General features: G+C 36.9%; 3 protein-coding genes across 19 annotated transcripts in view; 2 read left to right on the top strand and 1 right to left on the bottom strand.

Moving 5' to 3' along the window:
* LOC145684104 (E3 ubiquitin-protein ligase SIAH1B-like) overlaps window positions 1-4,677 on the top strand; it is a 48,352-nt gene extending 43,675 nt beyond the window's left edge. For all 4 annotated transcript variants that reach the window (XM_081755997.1, XM_081755998.1, XM_081755995.1 and 1 more), the window contains exon 4: window positions 3,842-4,677. In XM_081755997.1, coding sequence (XP_081612123.1) covers window positions 3,842-4,618 — 777 coding nt within the window. In that variant the 3' untranslated portion in view covers window positions 4,619-4,677. The remainder of the gene's footprint in view (window positions 1-3,841) is intronic.
* LOC145684106 (uncharacterized) overlaps window positions 1-17,532 on the bottom strand; it is a 510,020-nt gene that overhangs the window by 100,587 nt on the left and 391,901 nt on the right. The window lies entirely within an intron of this gene.
* Window positions 12,937-17,532, top strand: part of LOC145684103 (xaa-Pro aminopeptidase ApepP-like) — a 75,479-nt gene continuing 70,883 nt past the window's right edge. Inside the window, exon 1 of the mRNA XM_081755994.1 lies at window positions 12,937-12,970. Within this exon, the coding sequence (XP_081612120.1) occupies window positions 12,940-12,970 (31 nt within the window). The 5' untranslated portion in view covers window positions 12,937-12,939. The remainder of the gene's footprint in view (window positions 12,971-17,532) is intronic.

Genomic DNA, 17,532 nt, shown 5'->3' with positions numbered 1-17,532 from the left:
TATCCCAAAGTGCTAAACACTTTCGTCTGGAGTAGAGAGACTGTTGTGGATTTATTATTGTTCAGTGTATAAAGGTAACCAAGAAAGTTCTATAATTTTTTCACCCACCACTTTCGAACATAGATATGTAACCTAAAACGTACTTGGAAGATCAACAATAGTACCCATTAGCATCGCCGACATTCTACAAACGTTCTGGAAGGCCATGGATTCCATCGCGGTAGAACTTGGTGGGCCGTGAAGCGAAGAAGGCATCAAGTGCATTTTGCACCTCTACCTGGGATTTGAAATGGGGTCCTCTAAGCTGTTTGTCCAAGGAATGGAACAGGTGATAAGCGGATGATGCAATGTCCGGGAGTATGGTGGATGCAATATGTTTCCCATCCAAGGCGTAGAATGGTGTTCCGGGTCATCCTAGCCACGTGAGGCTTAGTTGTCCTGTAACAGTGCGACCCTTTTGCGGTTCAGAAGTGCTGGCTCCAGAGTTTTGAGTCTTTCTTAACCACGGCTCAATTGCTGACAGACACAGCTGCTTTGATGCTCTGACCAGCTGGTAGCAATTCCCGATGCACGATGCCGCGAGCAGTCCACCAAACACACAAAGGATCTTCTTCCGATCCAGTACTAGTTTCGGCTGTTTTGGAACCGGTTCATGGGATGCTAACCGATGATGACGGCGCCGTGGAGCTTCGTACAGAGCCCACTTCTCATCATATGTTAACACCCTGTATAAAATGGCTCCTTCCTCAGACGAGACAGCAAAGAAACACAGGTGTCTGCTCGCGTTGCCCTCTGGCCCGGAGTCAAATCATGTGGGACCCATCGACCAAACTTGTAGTGCTTCCCAAGTTGATGGAGTTGCCGAATTGTTTCTCCACTAACACGGAATTGTAGTTCCAGTTCTTCACATGTCTGGCTATTCTTTGCCTCAATTGCTGCCTGAAGGTCTTTAGTTTTTACATGGTTGTTCTTCCGGCAAGTGGTGCGTCTTCGAGTGTTTCGTCAAGGCCCTTAAGCTTATTAAACACCGCTCCACTGTCCGCGAAGTCACAACATCCTCACCGAAGTCCTGGCAAGTCTTCCACTCCACTGCAGCGGCGTTTGACCCCAGTTCGAACTTGTACAGCATACTCGCCCTTATGACGCTCTGTGGAGGTTCCAAGTTCACGGTGTAACTGAACTGGCACAACCAGGTAGTACGTTGGATATACCCACACCAACAACTGGCCTTCCCGTTATTTCCATTCGCATTCAACTCACCGTGTTAGGGCCAACTGCAAACAGACCTCTACAAAAAGAAAAAACTTTCTTGGTTACCTTTATAATTAAGGAGTTCTATGTAATAAGGATCCATAGTGGGAATCCCTGTTTTGAGAAAATTGCGTGTAAACATTTTAAGTATAGATATATTGTTCATTTTATTTAACGTGCACCCTTCTACAAAATACAAAGAAACTAGCAGTTCTTTTCAATAGAATATATTGTAAATATGTATGTTTTTAGAAAGGCTTTTATAGGCTCTTGTTAGGGAGAACGACTTTGTAGGATTCTCGTGTATGTATATCCCAGCAATTGTATGATACACTTTGCAAAAATGAGTAAAGAAACGTAATTACAAAGTAAGGAACATAGATAAGGTAAACAGAACAATATGCGTGTAACAATAATAATATAGTCCATGTATTATATAGAAACTGGACATGTGACAATCCTGGAGACTGGAAACAGCCCCTGCCTTATGTACAGCTGGTAAAATCTACTCATGCAGATCATCCTTTGCATCCATGACGTCTGGCTTGACAGAACACTTTCTCGTACCAAGCAATAGCATCTGGATCCAGAAAACGGAGAAACTCCGTACGTCTCGTTCTTTAGCTGGGTTCGGCTGCTGTAGTTGACTTCCCAACAATGTATTTGCAAGATCTACGTCAAAGTCCGAAAAAGTAAAGTACCTAATCGACATGTCCGCATCAGCAGGTAGAATACCACTTGATGGTTTGAAACAAAGTCCTACACAGGACTGAATCTTAAAAGGATGTCGAGTTGCTGATGGTTCATTTTTCATTATAGTTCTGAATTCTTCCTTCCACTGTGTCCCATGTTTACCATTAAAGGAGAGGGGTATTTTCGACTTGCTTTCAGCACTTCCACGTACTTGTCAATGGTAAGCACTTTTTCATCATTGGCCACTTTCAGGCTGCACAAACCAACATTATTATGACACGGGTTGCAAGAATGACGTCTGCCAAGAAATGTATGTTTCACTGTAACATCAAATTTGATGTAAATCCAGGAGCAAATGTTACCATGATCATATTTGACTGACTCTTCTGTTTCTTGGGATCATACTCGAATTCGTGCTAGCACACTGCGATATATTCAACGCTGTACAAATAATTACCTCACCAACATAGGACCGTTACTACTCCGTTACTGTATCAACATCAAGACTTATGGGAATGAAATTTTGCAGATGTATAGAATTAATAGCAAAGAATTTAAAAATGGAATCTCCCTTTAAAAAAAAGGGCCTATGCTAGTACGGGCCTCTATTACATAGAACTCTCCAATTTACGATTTTCCGTATTTTACACGTGCCAACTGATAGTGCATTGAGTAAAAACAAAAATATGATAATGACTATGTTCACTGTCATTTAGAAATTAATTGTGTAAACTGAAATGATATCTTTGAGTTTTACGTCCCCCACGTTATGCCGGCTAGGCTAAAGGAGATGGTAAAAATTAATTGCGTAAGATTCTAAGAATACATAAACATTCTATAACAACAAATAGAATACATAACACTAAATGCTCCAAGTTTTAAAATTGCAGCCACTGTACTTAACGAAGCCGATTAAAGCTCTTTGGGTCTTTTACTGGCTTGATAACAGATCGCTTAACTATATTTTGAAAATATTTCAATATTAGATCTTTGCCTTATTTAAACATAATTGCATTTTGTACGTGCACTATTTTTTAGGAGAGTTGTTTTCCATGTGAAAATTTGTATAATTTAATTTCTTGTGATTTTCTTTCATAGAAAAGAATGACTCTCTAATAAGAAGAAAATACAGTAGATTTTTTGTCTAGATAGATTACTAATTTCCTCTATACTATATGTTTAAAAAGTTCTGATTTATTACAAAATATATATATAATTTTCACGTATAAAACAAATATTGACACGTACGAGTAACTTGAAATTTATATCTGAGAAACTTGATTGTACTGTTTTCGGTTACATAACTATCATTAAATTCACACAACAGATTTTAGTTCTATTCCCTGATTGTAGAAACCATTAGCATTTCATATCAATACAAATAAATAGAAATACTCCTGTACTTTGATTGAACCTAATCGTTTTTTTATGGAGTGAAACTTGGACATAAGAGAACCTATCTTCAAGAAAAATTTGTGCTGTATTATAAAATTTTACGGTCTGTTGATAATGGTCCAGTAAAGACATAAAACTTTTCTTTAAAATATTTGTAACTAAACACCTCTATTGCTTACATAAAATAGTCAATTGTACCCTCACATAGGATTGTTACCTGAATTTGTTTTAATCACACATCTATAATGATTTTTTAATTATTTTTTCACGTAAGTGATCTACACTTACATTATCTAGTGTTCACTTTTTGCATTTTAAAAATTGCTACCGTAGTCAGGTTGCTTTGTTTCGTGTGCTCTTATTACTTACTAATGTCAATTTATTATTTTTTGTGACGGTCCCAGTGTTAAATGTCAACAAAGCTGTATTTGGGGCCTTAACCAATTATTAAATTAAGTTCTATATCATACGTATATTATCACTGATGAAATTCTTTTTACAGGAAGATAAGAAACTATTCTGGGATGCATTTGACGAGTTACTCTTGTATACCCTCTGGAGAATTCTTGAGTGCCCCGTATGCTTAGACATGCATATACCACCTATAACTTTATGCAAAAATGGGCATAATATATGCAAAAAATGCAAACCAAAGATCTCGAAGTGTCCCGTTTGCAGAGGTACGTTGACTAATGTAAGAAACATCTTCGCTGAAAATGTGGTGCAAAAATTCCCTCTTCCTTGTATGTACCGTGTGGAAGGGTGTGGAGTAACTTGCTTGCTAAGTACGAAAGATGAACATGAACGAAATTGTGATTTTAGACCTTACCCATGCCCCATAGAAGAAAACTGCAAAAATACCTTGTTTGCATCTGAAGTTGGAAACCACGTGAAGTGTTTTCATAAATTTGACATATTAGAAGCTGATAGTGCAGGTATCTTCAATTTGAACTTCTCTACCGAACCAAAAGCCATCACGTTTCCCGAATGCGGGCTGTGCTTTCTCAGGAGTAAAGTATCAAAAGATGGAAATTACTATTTTACAGTGCAAACTGCAAAACCAAATTCAGAATCCAAGAAATTTTGTTTTGGTATTGGTGTTGAAGATAAATCGAAACGTCTTTCAATTAATTTTGTGGCTAACGTCTTATCCTTGCACACTGATATAGACACCATAGTGAAAAAAATGACTGATAACTGTTTAATAATTCCAAAGTCAGTTGTATCTTGTTTTAATTTACGTATCACTCTAAAAATGCCTGTATTGAAATCAATTTGAAGTTATAGAAATTGTGGTGAAATTATATTATATTTTTTATATAAATATACTTTAAATATTTGCAATTACGAATTTTATTTCTATTGTATGTTTATTTTTTTAAATATATGTATATATTATTATGGGCCATCGAGAAAGTTCAATCTACTCTCTTAAACATGTAGTTCACCTTTAACTTGTAAATACACTGACACTTTCTTTAATGGACACCTTTATTATATAGTCAATTGTTTTGATCTTGCCAAAACTACATATATTATTACGTGTCATAATCCCTCCTTTCACAGATACAGACCAAATTTTTCTGGCCTTGTAAACGTCTTTAGATGGAGATGCGAAATACTCATAACAGTTAGGAAATGTTCTCAGTTCGTGTACAGGGTGTAACATAAGTGCATGGCCAAAAGTGACGAGGTGATTGCGGACATCCAAATAAGTAAAATGTTAATATAAACATGGGTCCGATGCCGCTTCGTTTCCGAGATAAGTGTGTTCAAATGTAGAGTCCCTCCAATGACTTACTATGGGGAAGTGAATGGAAATTGTTCAATATTACAGAAATAATAGAATCAAGTGGAATAGTGCAAATACATTTACACTAACATAAAGAACGAAACTAATCAATATTTGAGGTTATTGGGTAGTCAGTGTTGCCAACCTGGTACAAAGTGTTGTGTTTTCAAATAGCACTAGACGTCCATACGAAGTGAACAACATTGTTCCCCAATAACATTACTTTGTGGCTTTTCACATTTAATTACTTTGTGGCTTCGTACGTAAGTTATTACCATGTGCATTCATATGTAACGACACAATAACACTTTCATGCTAGAGTTGTGATCTATGAACCGTTGTTTCTTATTGTGCACCGTTAATTGACTTCACACTTGGACGCTTTGTCTTTCGTAAACGAAGCGAAATCTGCCCCATGTTTAGCTACGTTTTGATGTCAGCAATCATATGCTAACGTCTTTTCTTTTTGTTTCATCTTTCCTTAATTTCTTTCATTTCTGGTTTCAAAGGGGACGGGGGTCCGGACTCCCCTTGGCAACGTGCCTGTCCGAAGATTCAGGTAACTGGTGTTTTCCGTGGTTTGGTTGACTTCATGAAATGTCCTAGCTTCCTCATTTGTCTAATGACTGCAGAAGTCCCGGGTTCAATTCCGAGTGCGAGAGCATCAAACATGTTAAAGTAATCTCATTTTTAAACTGTAGGTCTCGTCCTCCGACAGAGAACATAAATACAAAACAGTCATGAAATATCTTGAGATAACAATTCGAGAACATATGGACAAAGCGTTCATAATTAAAGGCAGCTCTACAACTATCATTATAATTTGATATATTGCATGTTGCTTGTTAACATTTAATAATAATAAAAAAACATACGTGGCAATTCATACGAGACAACAGACATCTCAATTTCATTTGATTTGATTTTAAGTTTAGCGTTCCATTCAGCACCAAGGGTATATGAGACATGGACTTACTGCACATCGTGGGGTCCGAACCACACGAGCTCCCACCGGGAATCAAACTCGGGTTTCCCAAGCCAAAGGTGTGTATGCTAACCGCTTATCCATGAGGGAGCTCAGGTGGTTTCTCGACTCTAATGCAGATGCCATTAGTGTATCATCGTAAAACTGATGATAAATCCGAAGAAAGACATACAATTTTCCAGCACACACACACACACACACACACACACACACACACACATACATACATACACACACACACATACACACACACACACACACACACACACAAGAAAAAAACACTCGTGAAAATCATAGTGAATATTGATATGTCCACTTCAGAAACTTAAATGTCCTTTATTGTATTAAATAATATAAGAGCATTTAAAGAAATGTCATAATTGAGAATCATCTCAGTGCATTAGCTGTAGTATCAATAGAGAAAAAATTGTAAAATCTATACTTCAAAAAATTTATTCACAAATTGGACGTTCCGAGGAACAGCAGAATTGATTACATTTAAAAATGAAATAGACCATTTGTTATGAATGGGTACTTTTTATTATTACTTAATATATAAAAAAAAAATGTTTGTTTGTGTGTCTGTGTGCGGCCTGGGGACCTGACTAGTGGACCGAGAGCTACCAAATAACCGGTATCTTTCCCCAGGCCTCAGACAAAGAAGAAGCGTTTTTTTTAATTCCAAATACGGAGGTCAGGGGGACGTTTACCGGGACATGTAAAAGTATTAGAAAATACCGATATTAGTGTCAAATTCGTAGTTTTCGCGGTCCCTGAGATCAATGGTGAAATTCCGATCGCAATTAACTTCCAAATTCACTCCATTCGGCTGCGGGCCGGAGGTCCCCAGGAAGGATACCGAGACATTTAAAAAAATAATCCAAAATGACCGATATTAGTTTCAAATCCATAGTTTCGGCGGTCGTTGAGATCAATGGTGACACTTCCATTAGCGATGAGTTTCAAATTCAGCCACCATTGTATGCGGGTCGGGGGATCACCGGAGGGGAGGTGTTATCGAAACATGTAATAATAATCCAAAATGATCGATATTAGTGTCAAATTCATTAGTAAAATAAGTGTTTTTTTGTTGTTGTTCAGTTTGTTTACATAGATATTTTATCTGACCCGAGTGAAGTACGGGCATAACAGCTAGTAAGCATATATGGTTACCTTCATTGATTTCATCGTTTTGCTTATTTAGAATACAGAAAGAATTCTAGAATTAGAATTTTTTACCGGCTGTGAACAAACATAAAATTGTCACTAGACGCCACTGCTCAAAACCATTACTCGTACATTGCATCATTCGTCAACAGTTTGTACATAAAATGTATGGATATGTCAGAAGTTTTAAAGCGAATCATGTCACCTATTAATTATATCAGGTCACATACGTTCAATCACAGTCAATTTAGCGAGTTTATTGAAGAGATTGGAGAAAACGATTTACCAGACTATAGGGGAGACCGGTGCTGGTTGGCAGCAGGGACTGGTTGCCGAACTGGATATAACTCCTTCATTAATTAACATAATGAGCTGTTGCTGCTGTCATAAAAGAGCGACCTGTGGATGCAACTGCCACCTTCATATAAAATTTGTAACTTGCGGATAATGGCGTCTATTAGATAAAGAGTGTTTTTGCCAGTCTGAAGTATTTTTTTCAGTTCTCCGTTACATCACAGAATCGTCACTACTTGGAGTACAGAGGTAAGTAATATAGCATTAGTTAGATCTGAATTTTGTTTTTATGAATATTCAAACGATAAAACGTAAATGCCAAGCAATTGCTGAGTAATTACAACTTTGTTGCACAACATGAGTTTGGGGTTAGTTGGGTTATAGCATTTGGGGTTGCTTGGCAACCCGGGCCCCTCAAAGCTCATGTGGGCCCCCTATTGTATTTATGAATATACAATATTTGGTATAATTTGAATGCAATTTGTCTTAAAATCCTCATATTTATACCTTCTGCATCTGAATGCCCCCCCCCCCAAAAAAAAAATTACAGAGAAATCAGCGCCCTTGTTGGCAAGTGCGCCAAACAACCCCGTGTGGAATTTTATTTCATTTTACTTTTATTGTTACATTGTTTGTTTTATTGTTATGTTGTTTACAGTTCTATCGATCTTTTACTTCAATGTTATAGAATAACATGCACGTATTGGATTACTGCCAAAATTTAGAAATCGAGATAAAAACTGGATTTCGGACTCTAAATTTTCTGAATAGGCCTAATCCTCAAGATCAAGAATATTGTGTGTGTTCTCTTTGTTATAAAAATATAGACCTAGCTATTGCTTTTTTTTTTTTTCTTTTGGTGAAAAGTAGAAAATAAACTAGGTTTCTCGATACTTCAGCTGAAACATATCTTAGTTTCTCGTAACTACTTTGTGGACAGCAGGAAATAAACTGTGTTTCTTAATAGTTCAATTATTTTAATTACATATTGAAATAATGCGAAGAATTAACCTACACCAACTCCTATTAAAACTGATGTGGTTTGATAATCTTGTAGCTTTCGATATCATGACAACCAAGCTAGAATGAAAGAAAGAAGGTTTCATATTTCATAATGCTATTTCTTTTAAATGTTGAGAATAAAAGTCATTTCAAACTTCAAATAGCCTACTTCATTGCAATATATATAATAGAATTTTTGTTTGTGTTTTGCTATATTTAAAAAGTATGCCAACTAGCCCCACAATATCAGCCAACCAACCCCTTACTAGGGGTCGGTTGGCATACTCCATTTTAAAAGAAAGAAAAACTTATTTCTCGAAAACTGTAAGTAACAAAACAAAAAAATTCAATTTATTAGAGGAAACATTGGTCTGTCTGTATACATCCATTACGTTGCAAGGCAGTGCACTATCTGCTTATAAAAAAAATAAAGAATGAAAAGTTCGCCAACCAGCCCCGGCCTTCCCTACTGCATTACGTTATCTTACCTATGGTAAAATTCTAAAACGTCTTTTACCTCCGAAGAATAATCGAAAATTTCTTTAAGGAAAAGAATCATCCTCTGGATGACACCGCTGAGTATTATAAAAGTTTGAATTTTATATAAATTTAACTAAACATCTAAATCGTCTTAATTCTTTAATGGGCAGTATTGCTCTCAAGCAACATCGCATTCTATTGCGTTATCCGCACGAATTGTAACTTTAGGTTTCATTTAATTGGCGGGGCTGCGGTGGTTCAGTGGTAGAGCGTTCACCTCTGGTGCTTGGGGTCCCTGGTTTGATCCCAGCTCCTGCCAAGTGAACTTTGTGATGGACAAACACCGTGTGCGATGGATTCCTTGGGGTTTTCCCGTTTCCTCCCACTTTCTTCATTCCACCATTTCACTCATGTCTCATCATCACCGTCTCCTTTAGCCTAGCCGGCATATTCGTGGGACGTAAAACTCAAAGATTTCATTTTACTTCATTGGCATTATTGCTTTCATACAATATTCATATACATGACTTGCGGGTCGCTTCTTTAGATACTTCTAATCTTCGTCAACAGGGGACAGTCAAATTTAGTATTGTGTAGAAGCTTTATCTTCTACGTTCCGCAAAAGTTCATTTTATACTTTTTTTATTTGTGGTTTCTTGCTCTGTAGGAAATTATTTCAACGAAACTGTTGGTAATTACTTACTATTGATAATTCCATACCGGAACCAAGTACCCGGGGAAATCTATATATCGTCTGAAAGCTCTTGTCATGAGAAGTACGAAACCGTTTTCAAATCATGGGCAAACCCGCTACTTAACCCTATAAGTGGCCGATTTGTTGGTGTTTGTGACCCTATGTATGGCATATTCGATAGAATAGAAATGAATGTTAAGATGTATCACGCGTAAGCGCCTGAGCCCATCATATTCTATTTCGGCTCATTGCTAGAACGTGATTTGGGCAAGAGTTTGATAATATCACTTTGCACCCTGATGTATCCATTTGGTCAGCGTTGCCAACGAACTGTAAATACAATGTGGAAGATGGTTTCAGTGCCACTAGATGTATATCCATGAAGCGTAGCATAAACATCGTTAGTCATTGGAGAAAATATACTGTAGACATATTCCTCTCCCATCGCAAGTACTCAAGTTTGTCAGTGTTGCCAACCAATTGTAAAAATGAGAAGTTGTAAAACAGGTTCCGTACGATGAGACGTTTATACACCAAGCTTGGCAGAAACATCACACGATACTATAGCTAAAAGACGTTGAGTATTACCGTCTCCCAACCATCCTAGAGGTTATCAGGGTTTTCAACCATTCTAAAATACATTTTCTCGAAAGGTTGCCTCACCATGTCATAACGAAGTTCCTATGACCAGATGTATGCATGACTCATCCAACCTTTTCTTTCTACACGAGCTTCTAACCAGTACCGTTCGTTGCTGCATGGTCAACAGTCATGTTCCATTATATATGTTCAGCCACATGGTCACATTATTAGACAATATAAAAATACCGCCAAGCTCTTATACTGCTATTTGAGGAACTTTCATATTGAAAACGTTAGCAATACTGACAGATTGGTGCTTGGGGAATGGTACCAACCACAGTATGTTTGTGTCGAATGATATTTATTTCAAGTTTTGTCTCTATGCTTGCAATGGTCAGGCAACCTCTAGAAAAAATGTATTTTAGAATGGTTGGAAACACTGACACTATGAATGCTTATGGATTTACATTAACATACTACAAACTAGTATGGGTTGCAGTCTAATTATGTCCGCAGTCTATTATGTCGACTTCATGTGAAAATCTTGAATGTTCGCATTGGTTGGCAACACTGCCAAACTGTTTTTTTTTTCGGGGGGGAGACGGAGACATTCATTCACACTATGTTTTCCATTGTCCAATACTGCAGCTGTCACATTTGTTCTATGTTCGTTCAATGGCACACCATTTGAAAATGAAAAAAAAATGAAATCTTTGAGTTTTACGTCCCACGCTTATGCCGGTTAGCCTAAAGGAGACGGTGATGATGAGTAATGAATGAAATGGTGGAATGAAGAAAGTGGGAGGAAACGGGAGAACCCCGAGAAAACCCACACACACGGTGTTTGTCCAGCACAAAGTTCACTTGGCGGGGGCTGGGATCGAACCCGGGACTCCAAGCACCAGAGGTGAACGCTCTACCACTGAGCCACCGCGGCCCCCCTGCACACCATTTGGATCATTATGATGTTTACTCTTGGTTGACAATACTGACAACCTAGGGTGGTTGGGAGACAGTAATACTCAACGTCTTTTTGCTGTAGTATCGTGTGATGTTTCTGCCAAGTTTGGTGTTTAAACGTTTCATTGTAAGGAACCTGTTTTACAACTTCTCATTTTTATAGAAAATAGTTGGTAACACTGACAAACTGGAGTACTTGGGAGAGGAATACTTCCACAGTATATTTTCTCCAATGACTATGCTACGTTTCATGGATATACAGTGGTACAGAAACCATTTTCCACATTGTATTTACAGTTCGTTAGCAACACTGACCACTGACCAAATGGGTGCGTCAGGGTGCAAAGTGATATTATCAAACCCTTACCCAAATCACGTTCTAGCAATGAGCCAAAAAACAACATGATGGGCTCAGGCGCTTTTGCGTGATACATATAAACATTCATTTTTATTCTGTCGAATATGCCTTACATAGGGTCACAAAACCAACAAAGCGGATCCTTATAGGGTCAAGTTGCGGATTTGCCCGTGATAGGATAACGGTTTCGCATTTCTCATGGCAAAAGCTTTCAGACGATATATAGGTTTCCTCCAGGTACTTGGTCCCGGTATGGTATCATCCCTAGTGAGAGTATTCTTGATATTTTACCATAATAGGGCAATGCTGCTCAGTAAATACACATAAGACCTATTTTATGGTAATGTTGCTTTGAAATAAACACCCTGTATTTTGTAACCAAAGTACAAAAATAATTTTAGAATTACGAAATTATGATGAGGAAGACATGCTTCAACGATAAAAGCAAACTAAATATGTTAATAGTAATGCTATCAATGCTTGCCCATTAAAGGGTTAATTTGAACTTGCAAAGAGAGAACTAGTTGCTTCCTGATTTACACACTAACATTAAGCCCTTTCGACAAACAAATTGTTTTGTTTGCTCATCAACGAGGATGCATAGCATGTTCGAAGTAAAATTGCTTAACACTAATAATTGTGAAAATAATTTTGGAGTTTGGCACCAGACATATATGAATTGTCCAAAGTATCTTAAAGATTGTATGAAAGGTCTAAAAATTTTTAAAAGTAAAAATGTGATTTTGAAAAGTTAACCTCGTCTCTCCTTGATGAAAAGATTTGAAACTGTTAGCGCTAATGGAGAATAAAATTGGCTTTTCCTTTTACACTTTTATCATCAGTGGAAATTTTTCGTAGGTTCAACTTCGTTCATAGCTTCATACTATTTCGACACAATTTTCTTTACTGTGTCAGCATCACCAGCTTCTAACGTTTTATTCTTACATTTTTGTTCGTTTTGTTCACTGAAAAAAAAAAGAGAGAAAAGTTCTCTATAACTACTATAACTGTCTTTCCATTTTTTTTAAATTCTCAAGGTCGTAATTGTAATCTATGTTGATCTCATTTTTTACGTTGAAAGTTTGATCTAGGATAAGCGTAATCCTATTTGAGCTACATCCTTAATCTCAAAACTATTGATCTGTCTTATTGTTTTTTCTTCTTATTCTGATTATCTTATCCGTCATACAAACAAAAACTTGCTACCTTCGTGATTTAGGATTACGTAAAAATAGATAAAGTATTTAGCCTGTCTTAACAATTTTGCAACAGTTAACTAGCAAATCATGAAGATGACACATGCACTTTACGTATTAGGTAAGTGTAATGCTATTAGTTTCTTATTGATTCAAATATTCTGTATTGAAATCGAAGCAGCTAGTAAGTTTCTTTTATTGCGGATAGAAAATTCATCCTTCATCGGTTCCTAAGGAATTTCGTTTACCAAAACGCCTTTACATATTTACCTTGTCCGTCTGGGAGAGAAAATAGCTTAAGAACTCCAAATCAGTGGGAAATTTTGTCAGATTGTTGAGGGTTAAAAGTTGGGAATCAAATTATTTTTTGCAAAGGATATTCAAACCAGAAGTGTGGTAGAAATCAACCACTTCCAGCTTTTATGTCGATCACTTTAGTGGGTTAGTGGGTCGTTGTTTAACAGGACATGACCCACAGTGACCCACCGCCCACCGTGACCCGTTGTGACCCATCATGACCCACCGACCCTTGTGTTAATTTACTAACTTGTGCTAATTTACTTGTGCTAACTTGTGCTGTACGACTGTGCTAACTTGTGCTAATTTACCCCCTTTGACTAATCGACCGACCACCTACAATCCACTCTGCTCAGTGAATTGTAGGCAGCATCTTTTGAATACTAGTGAATTTGTCTACGTTTTACTTTCAAGGCCTCCACTTCCCTTCATTTTTCATTTGTTTCTATTTACTTTTGGATATTGATATTTGTAATTGTAATAATACCAATAGAATTTACTACTTAGCCTTCGGGACACAGTCGAATTTTACACTTTTTCCCTTTACGTTAGCCTACTTTCCCTTGATTTGAGACTCAAAATTTATCCTATTTCCACTGAAAAGTATCTGTAATTCAACAAGGAAATAATTATATGTGATAATTAAATTAAAATTCATCGTAATACGGCCCTTTACCATTTTATATCGTAAAAGTTCAATCCACCGGTATTGTAATAGAGCGGTGTTTGAGCGATAAACAGTAGAAATTCTAACTCCGATTAACGATAGAATTCACAGCCTTGTTTTATTACAAGTATAAGCTCTTTAGTCAGTGGAGAGGAGGACGTGGATCATGGATCAGAGTTGATGACGATGGGTTTTGGTAAGTGCAGATCAAAGTGGATCACGTTGGGTGTGTGGGTCAGAGTGGGATAAGGTGGGTCGTGGGTCACGGTGGGTGGTGCATTAGCGGGTCACGAGTCAAGTTTTCGTTGACCCACGCCATCTCTGAAACTATAGAACAAAAACGGTAATAGATAGCGAGAAGCAGTTCTTTCGTAATCGATATAGGGTTTTCAGAATGGGTGCCATCTTCTCTCTCAACCCCTTATTCAAACCGGAAGTGGCAGAAATCAACCACTTCTGGTTTTAACGGACATTATTATTGGCTAAAGACGGTAATAGATAGACAGAAGCTGTTAATGCAATCAATTAAACGTCCCATTCATTGCAATTAAACGTCCCATTCATTGCAATTAAACCTCCGACCATTAATTTACACCTCCCCTGATTGTAAGAAAATACATCTTATGATATAGACAAAGGTCCCTTCTATTACATATATTAATATAAAAAGGGAAAAATGATATTGAAATGTAAAATATAAGAGGCGATATTCAAAATTTATTCACTTACAAAATTCTGGAAACTTGATAACTTTACGCTAATTTACACTCCGCCGATTTGAAGAAAGCGCATCTTGTGACATAGAGGAAGGTATACAGCAAAAAATGAGGTGTTGAAATAACATAAAATGACTACCACTTTAGCGTGTTACTTGTGTGTCAATTCAACACCAGCCACATCGCCTTCAGCAGGGGTGCCCACAAGGGGGGGCTATGACGCAAACTGCGTCATTGAAATATTTGGGGGGGTTAAAATCTATATAAATATGGTTGATGGGGGGGTAAAATTAATCGAAAAGAAGATTTTTTCATGGGAGAACACCTACGGATAGACAATTGGGGGGGGTGCGTCATAGACATAAGGGGGGGTGGGCACCACTGCCTTCAGAGCATATCAGAAATACCTCGTTACTGGCTGTAAGTATTTGCATTGTTTTTTATTGTTTGGTATGAGCAAAGCTTTGCGAAACATATTTCACATTTATGGCAAGTAACTAATAACATTCTATGTTTTCTGTAATCGGTCACGATAATATTGTTGTAAACCTGTGAATAATCTGACAACAGTTACACAGATAGCTTTGCTTCCATCTGTTTTCTTTATCTGTTATTCTTGTGTTTTAGCATATATGAACATAATATGGCAGAACTGTTGTCTATGCAACTGTTGTCAAACGATTCACAGGTTTACAACACTATTATTCTGACCGATTACGGAAAACATAGAACATTATTCGTTACTTGGCATGAGTGCCAAAGATATTTCGCAATGCTTTGCTCATATTAAACGATAAATACCAATGCAAATTCTCTCAGATAGTAACTAGTTATTTCTGATATGCTCGGAAGGCGATGTCTTGGTGCTGAATTAAATCACAAGTAACACGCTAAAGTGGTAGACATTTTGTGTTGTTTCAAAACCTCATTTTTTACAGTGTAATTTCTACTACATACATTAATATAAGAAGGGGATAATAGTATCGAAATATAATAGTCTATAAGCGAGGGAAAGTTCCAAAATTAGTTCACATACAAATATCTGGAAACGATGCTTTTACGCTAATTTACACTCCGTCGAGTTGAAAGAAGCGCATCTCATATTAGGTGGAAGTCCCTTCTACTATATAGGCCCCTACATTAATATAAAAAGGGGGAAATAATATTGAAAGAAAATATACGAGGAAAGATCCAAAATTTGTTCACCTTCAAATATCTAGAAACTTGTGCTAATTTACACCCGGCCGATTTGAATACAGTGCGTTTTATGATATTGAGCTATGTTGCTTCTACTGCATATATTAATGTAATACGGGAAAATAATATTGAATTATAAAATATCCACAATGTTTTTACTTAGAAATATCTAGAAACTTGATGTCTTTATGCTAATTTAAACCCCTCTAATTTGAAGAAAGCGCATCTCATGATATAGAGGAAGGTCACTTCTACTACATATATTAATATAAAAAGGGGGAAATGACATTAAAATACAAAATATACAAGAGAAGTTCCAAAAAGTGTTCACTTACAAATGTCTGGAAACTTCATGTTTTTACTCTAATTTACACCCTGCTATTTCTACTTTTTCCACTTTTGTCCCACGTAATAACAATTTTTACAAAAAACCGAATACAACTAAGAAAGTCTCAAAATTTACTGGCAATAGTGAACAATGATGAACTCATGTTACTGCTGTTATTTTCAAAACACATTCATTGAAAATGAAATCTTTGAGTTTTACGTCCCACGAATATGCCGGTTAGGCTAAAGGAGACGGTGATGATGAGAAATGAATGAAATGATGGAATGAAGAAAGTGGGAGGAAACGGGAGAACCCCGAGGAAATCCACGCACACGGTGTTTGTCCACCACAAAGTTCACTTGGCGGGAGCAGGGAAATACACTTTCAGTGGGGGAAAGGAAGCTATTCTACAGTTTGAGAGATCTATGCAAGTATGTAAAACAATAGAGAATCTGCCCATATGTATCTTCATCCTATTAATTCAATGAATTAAAAAAAACAGAGCATCGACTCGTCTGATTGACTACTCTGGTTTCCGCCATGAATGTTGGTTCAAAATATTGTGATCTTATTGGACAAAGCGGGCGTAGTGGGGGTTGCGAAACTGTGACGTATGTCTTCACGATTTTATTGTATAGGCAATTCCTCTACTTTATGATATGCTTGGATCTATGTGAAATATGTTTATTACTCGACTAGGGTATAAAATGAACATTAATGGTACTTTGGTTTGGTATTACTTGGATTTACCAGATAAAAGTTTTTGTATTTATTGTCACATGCAACATCTCGAATAATGTATATTTATCTCCTCTTTGAACGAAAATAAACGCACCTTGAGGAAAAGTAGATAAATATTGTAGTGATTGTAAATAGTGTTTCACAAATGATTGGATTAATTCTGTCCCTTATTTAGGGTAATTTCGTGTTGCGATACGCATAGCCGCTAAATGTATTCTATGTGACCGTAAACACGCATTAGTGAAATAACAGCTCCCTACGGAGAACGTTAACCCGTGCCGATCTGACGACAAAGTCATGAAATGATGTTTGCACATTATAATATAATTTAGAATGTCTAACCGTAATAATGGAGAAACCGAAAGAGACAGAGAAACGAAACTTCGCAAGAAGCAAGAAAGGGCGATACTTGCCCTTGTATTGACGAACATCACCGAATGAACAGTATCACCAACGCAAGAGAAAGTTATGTTTTTATAAATCCAATGATATAAATTGCGCAACATCATTTGAAGCAACAATGAAAATAAAGACGTAAAAGATGGTAAACGCAGATCAGTGTTGCAAACTTTTCGAGAAATAACGTGAAATATGTGTTAAATGCAAACACCACAATGGTGTTTAGTAAAACTATCGGAGTGTTACAGCATCCCGGTGTACATTTCACGGTTAAATTGACCCAGTACAATTTAAGTTTAAATTGAATCATCACAATATGTTACTCTAGAAGTATATAA

This window comes from Thermobia domestica, chromosome 4 (assembly GCF_964235325.1).
Source record: "Thermobia domestica chromosome 4, izTheDome1.hap1.1, whole genome shotgun sequence".
Classification (NCBI taxonomy): Eukaryota; Metazoa; Arthropoda; class Insecta; order Zygentoma; family Lepismatidae; genus Thermobia; species Thermobia domestica.
Note: the sequence above shows the minus strand (reverse complement) of the source record. Positions and strands in the feature narration are given on the sequence as shown.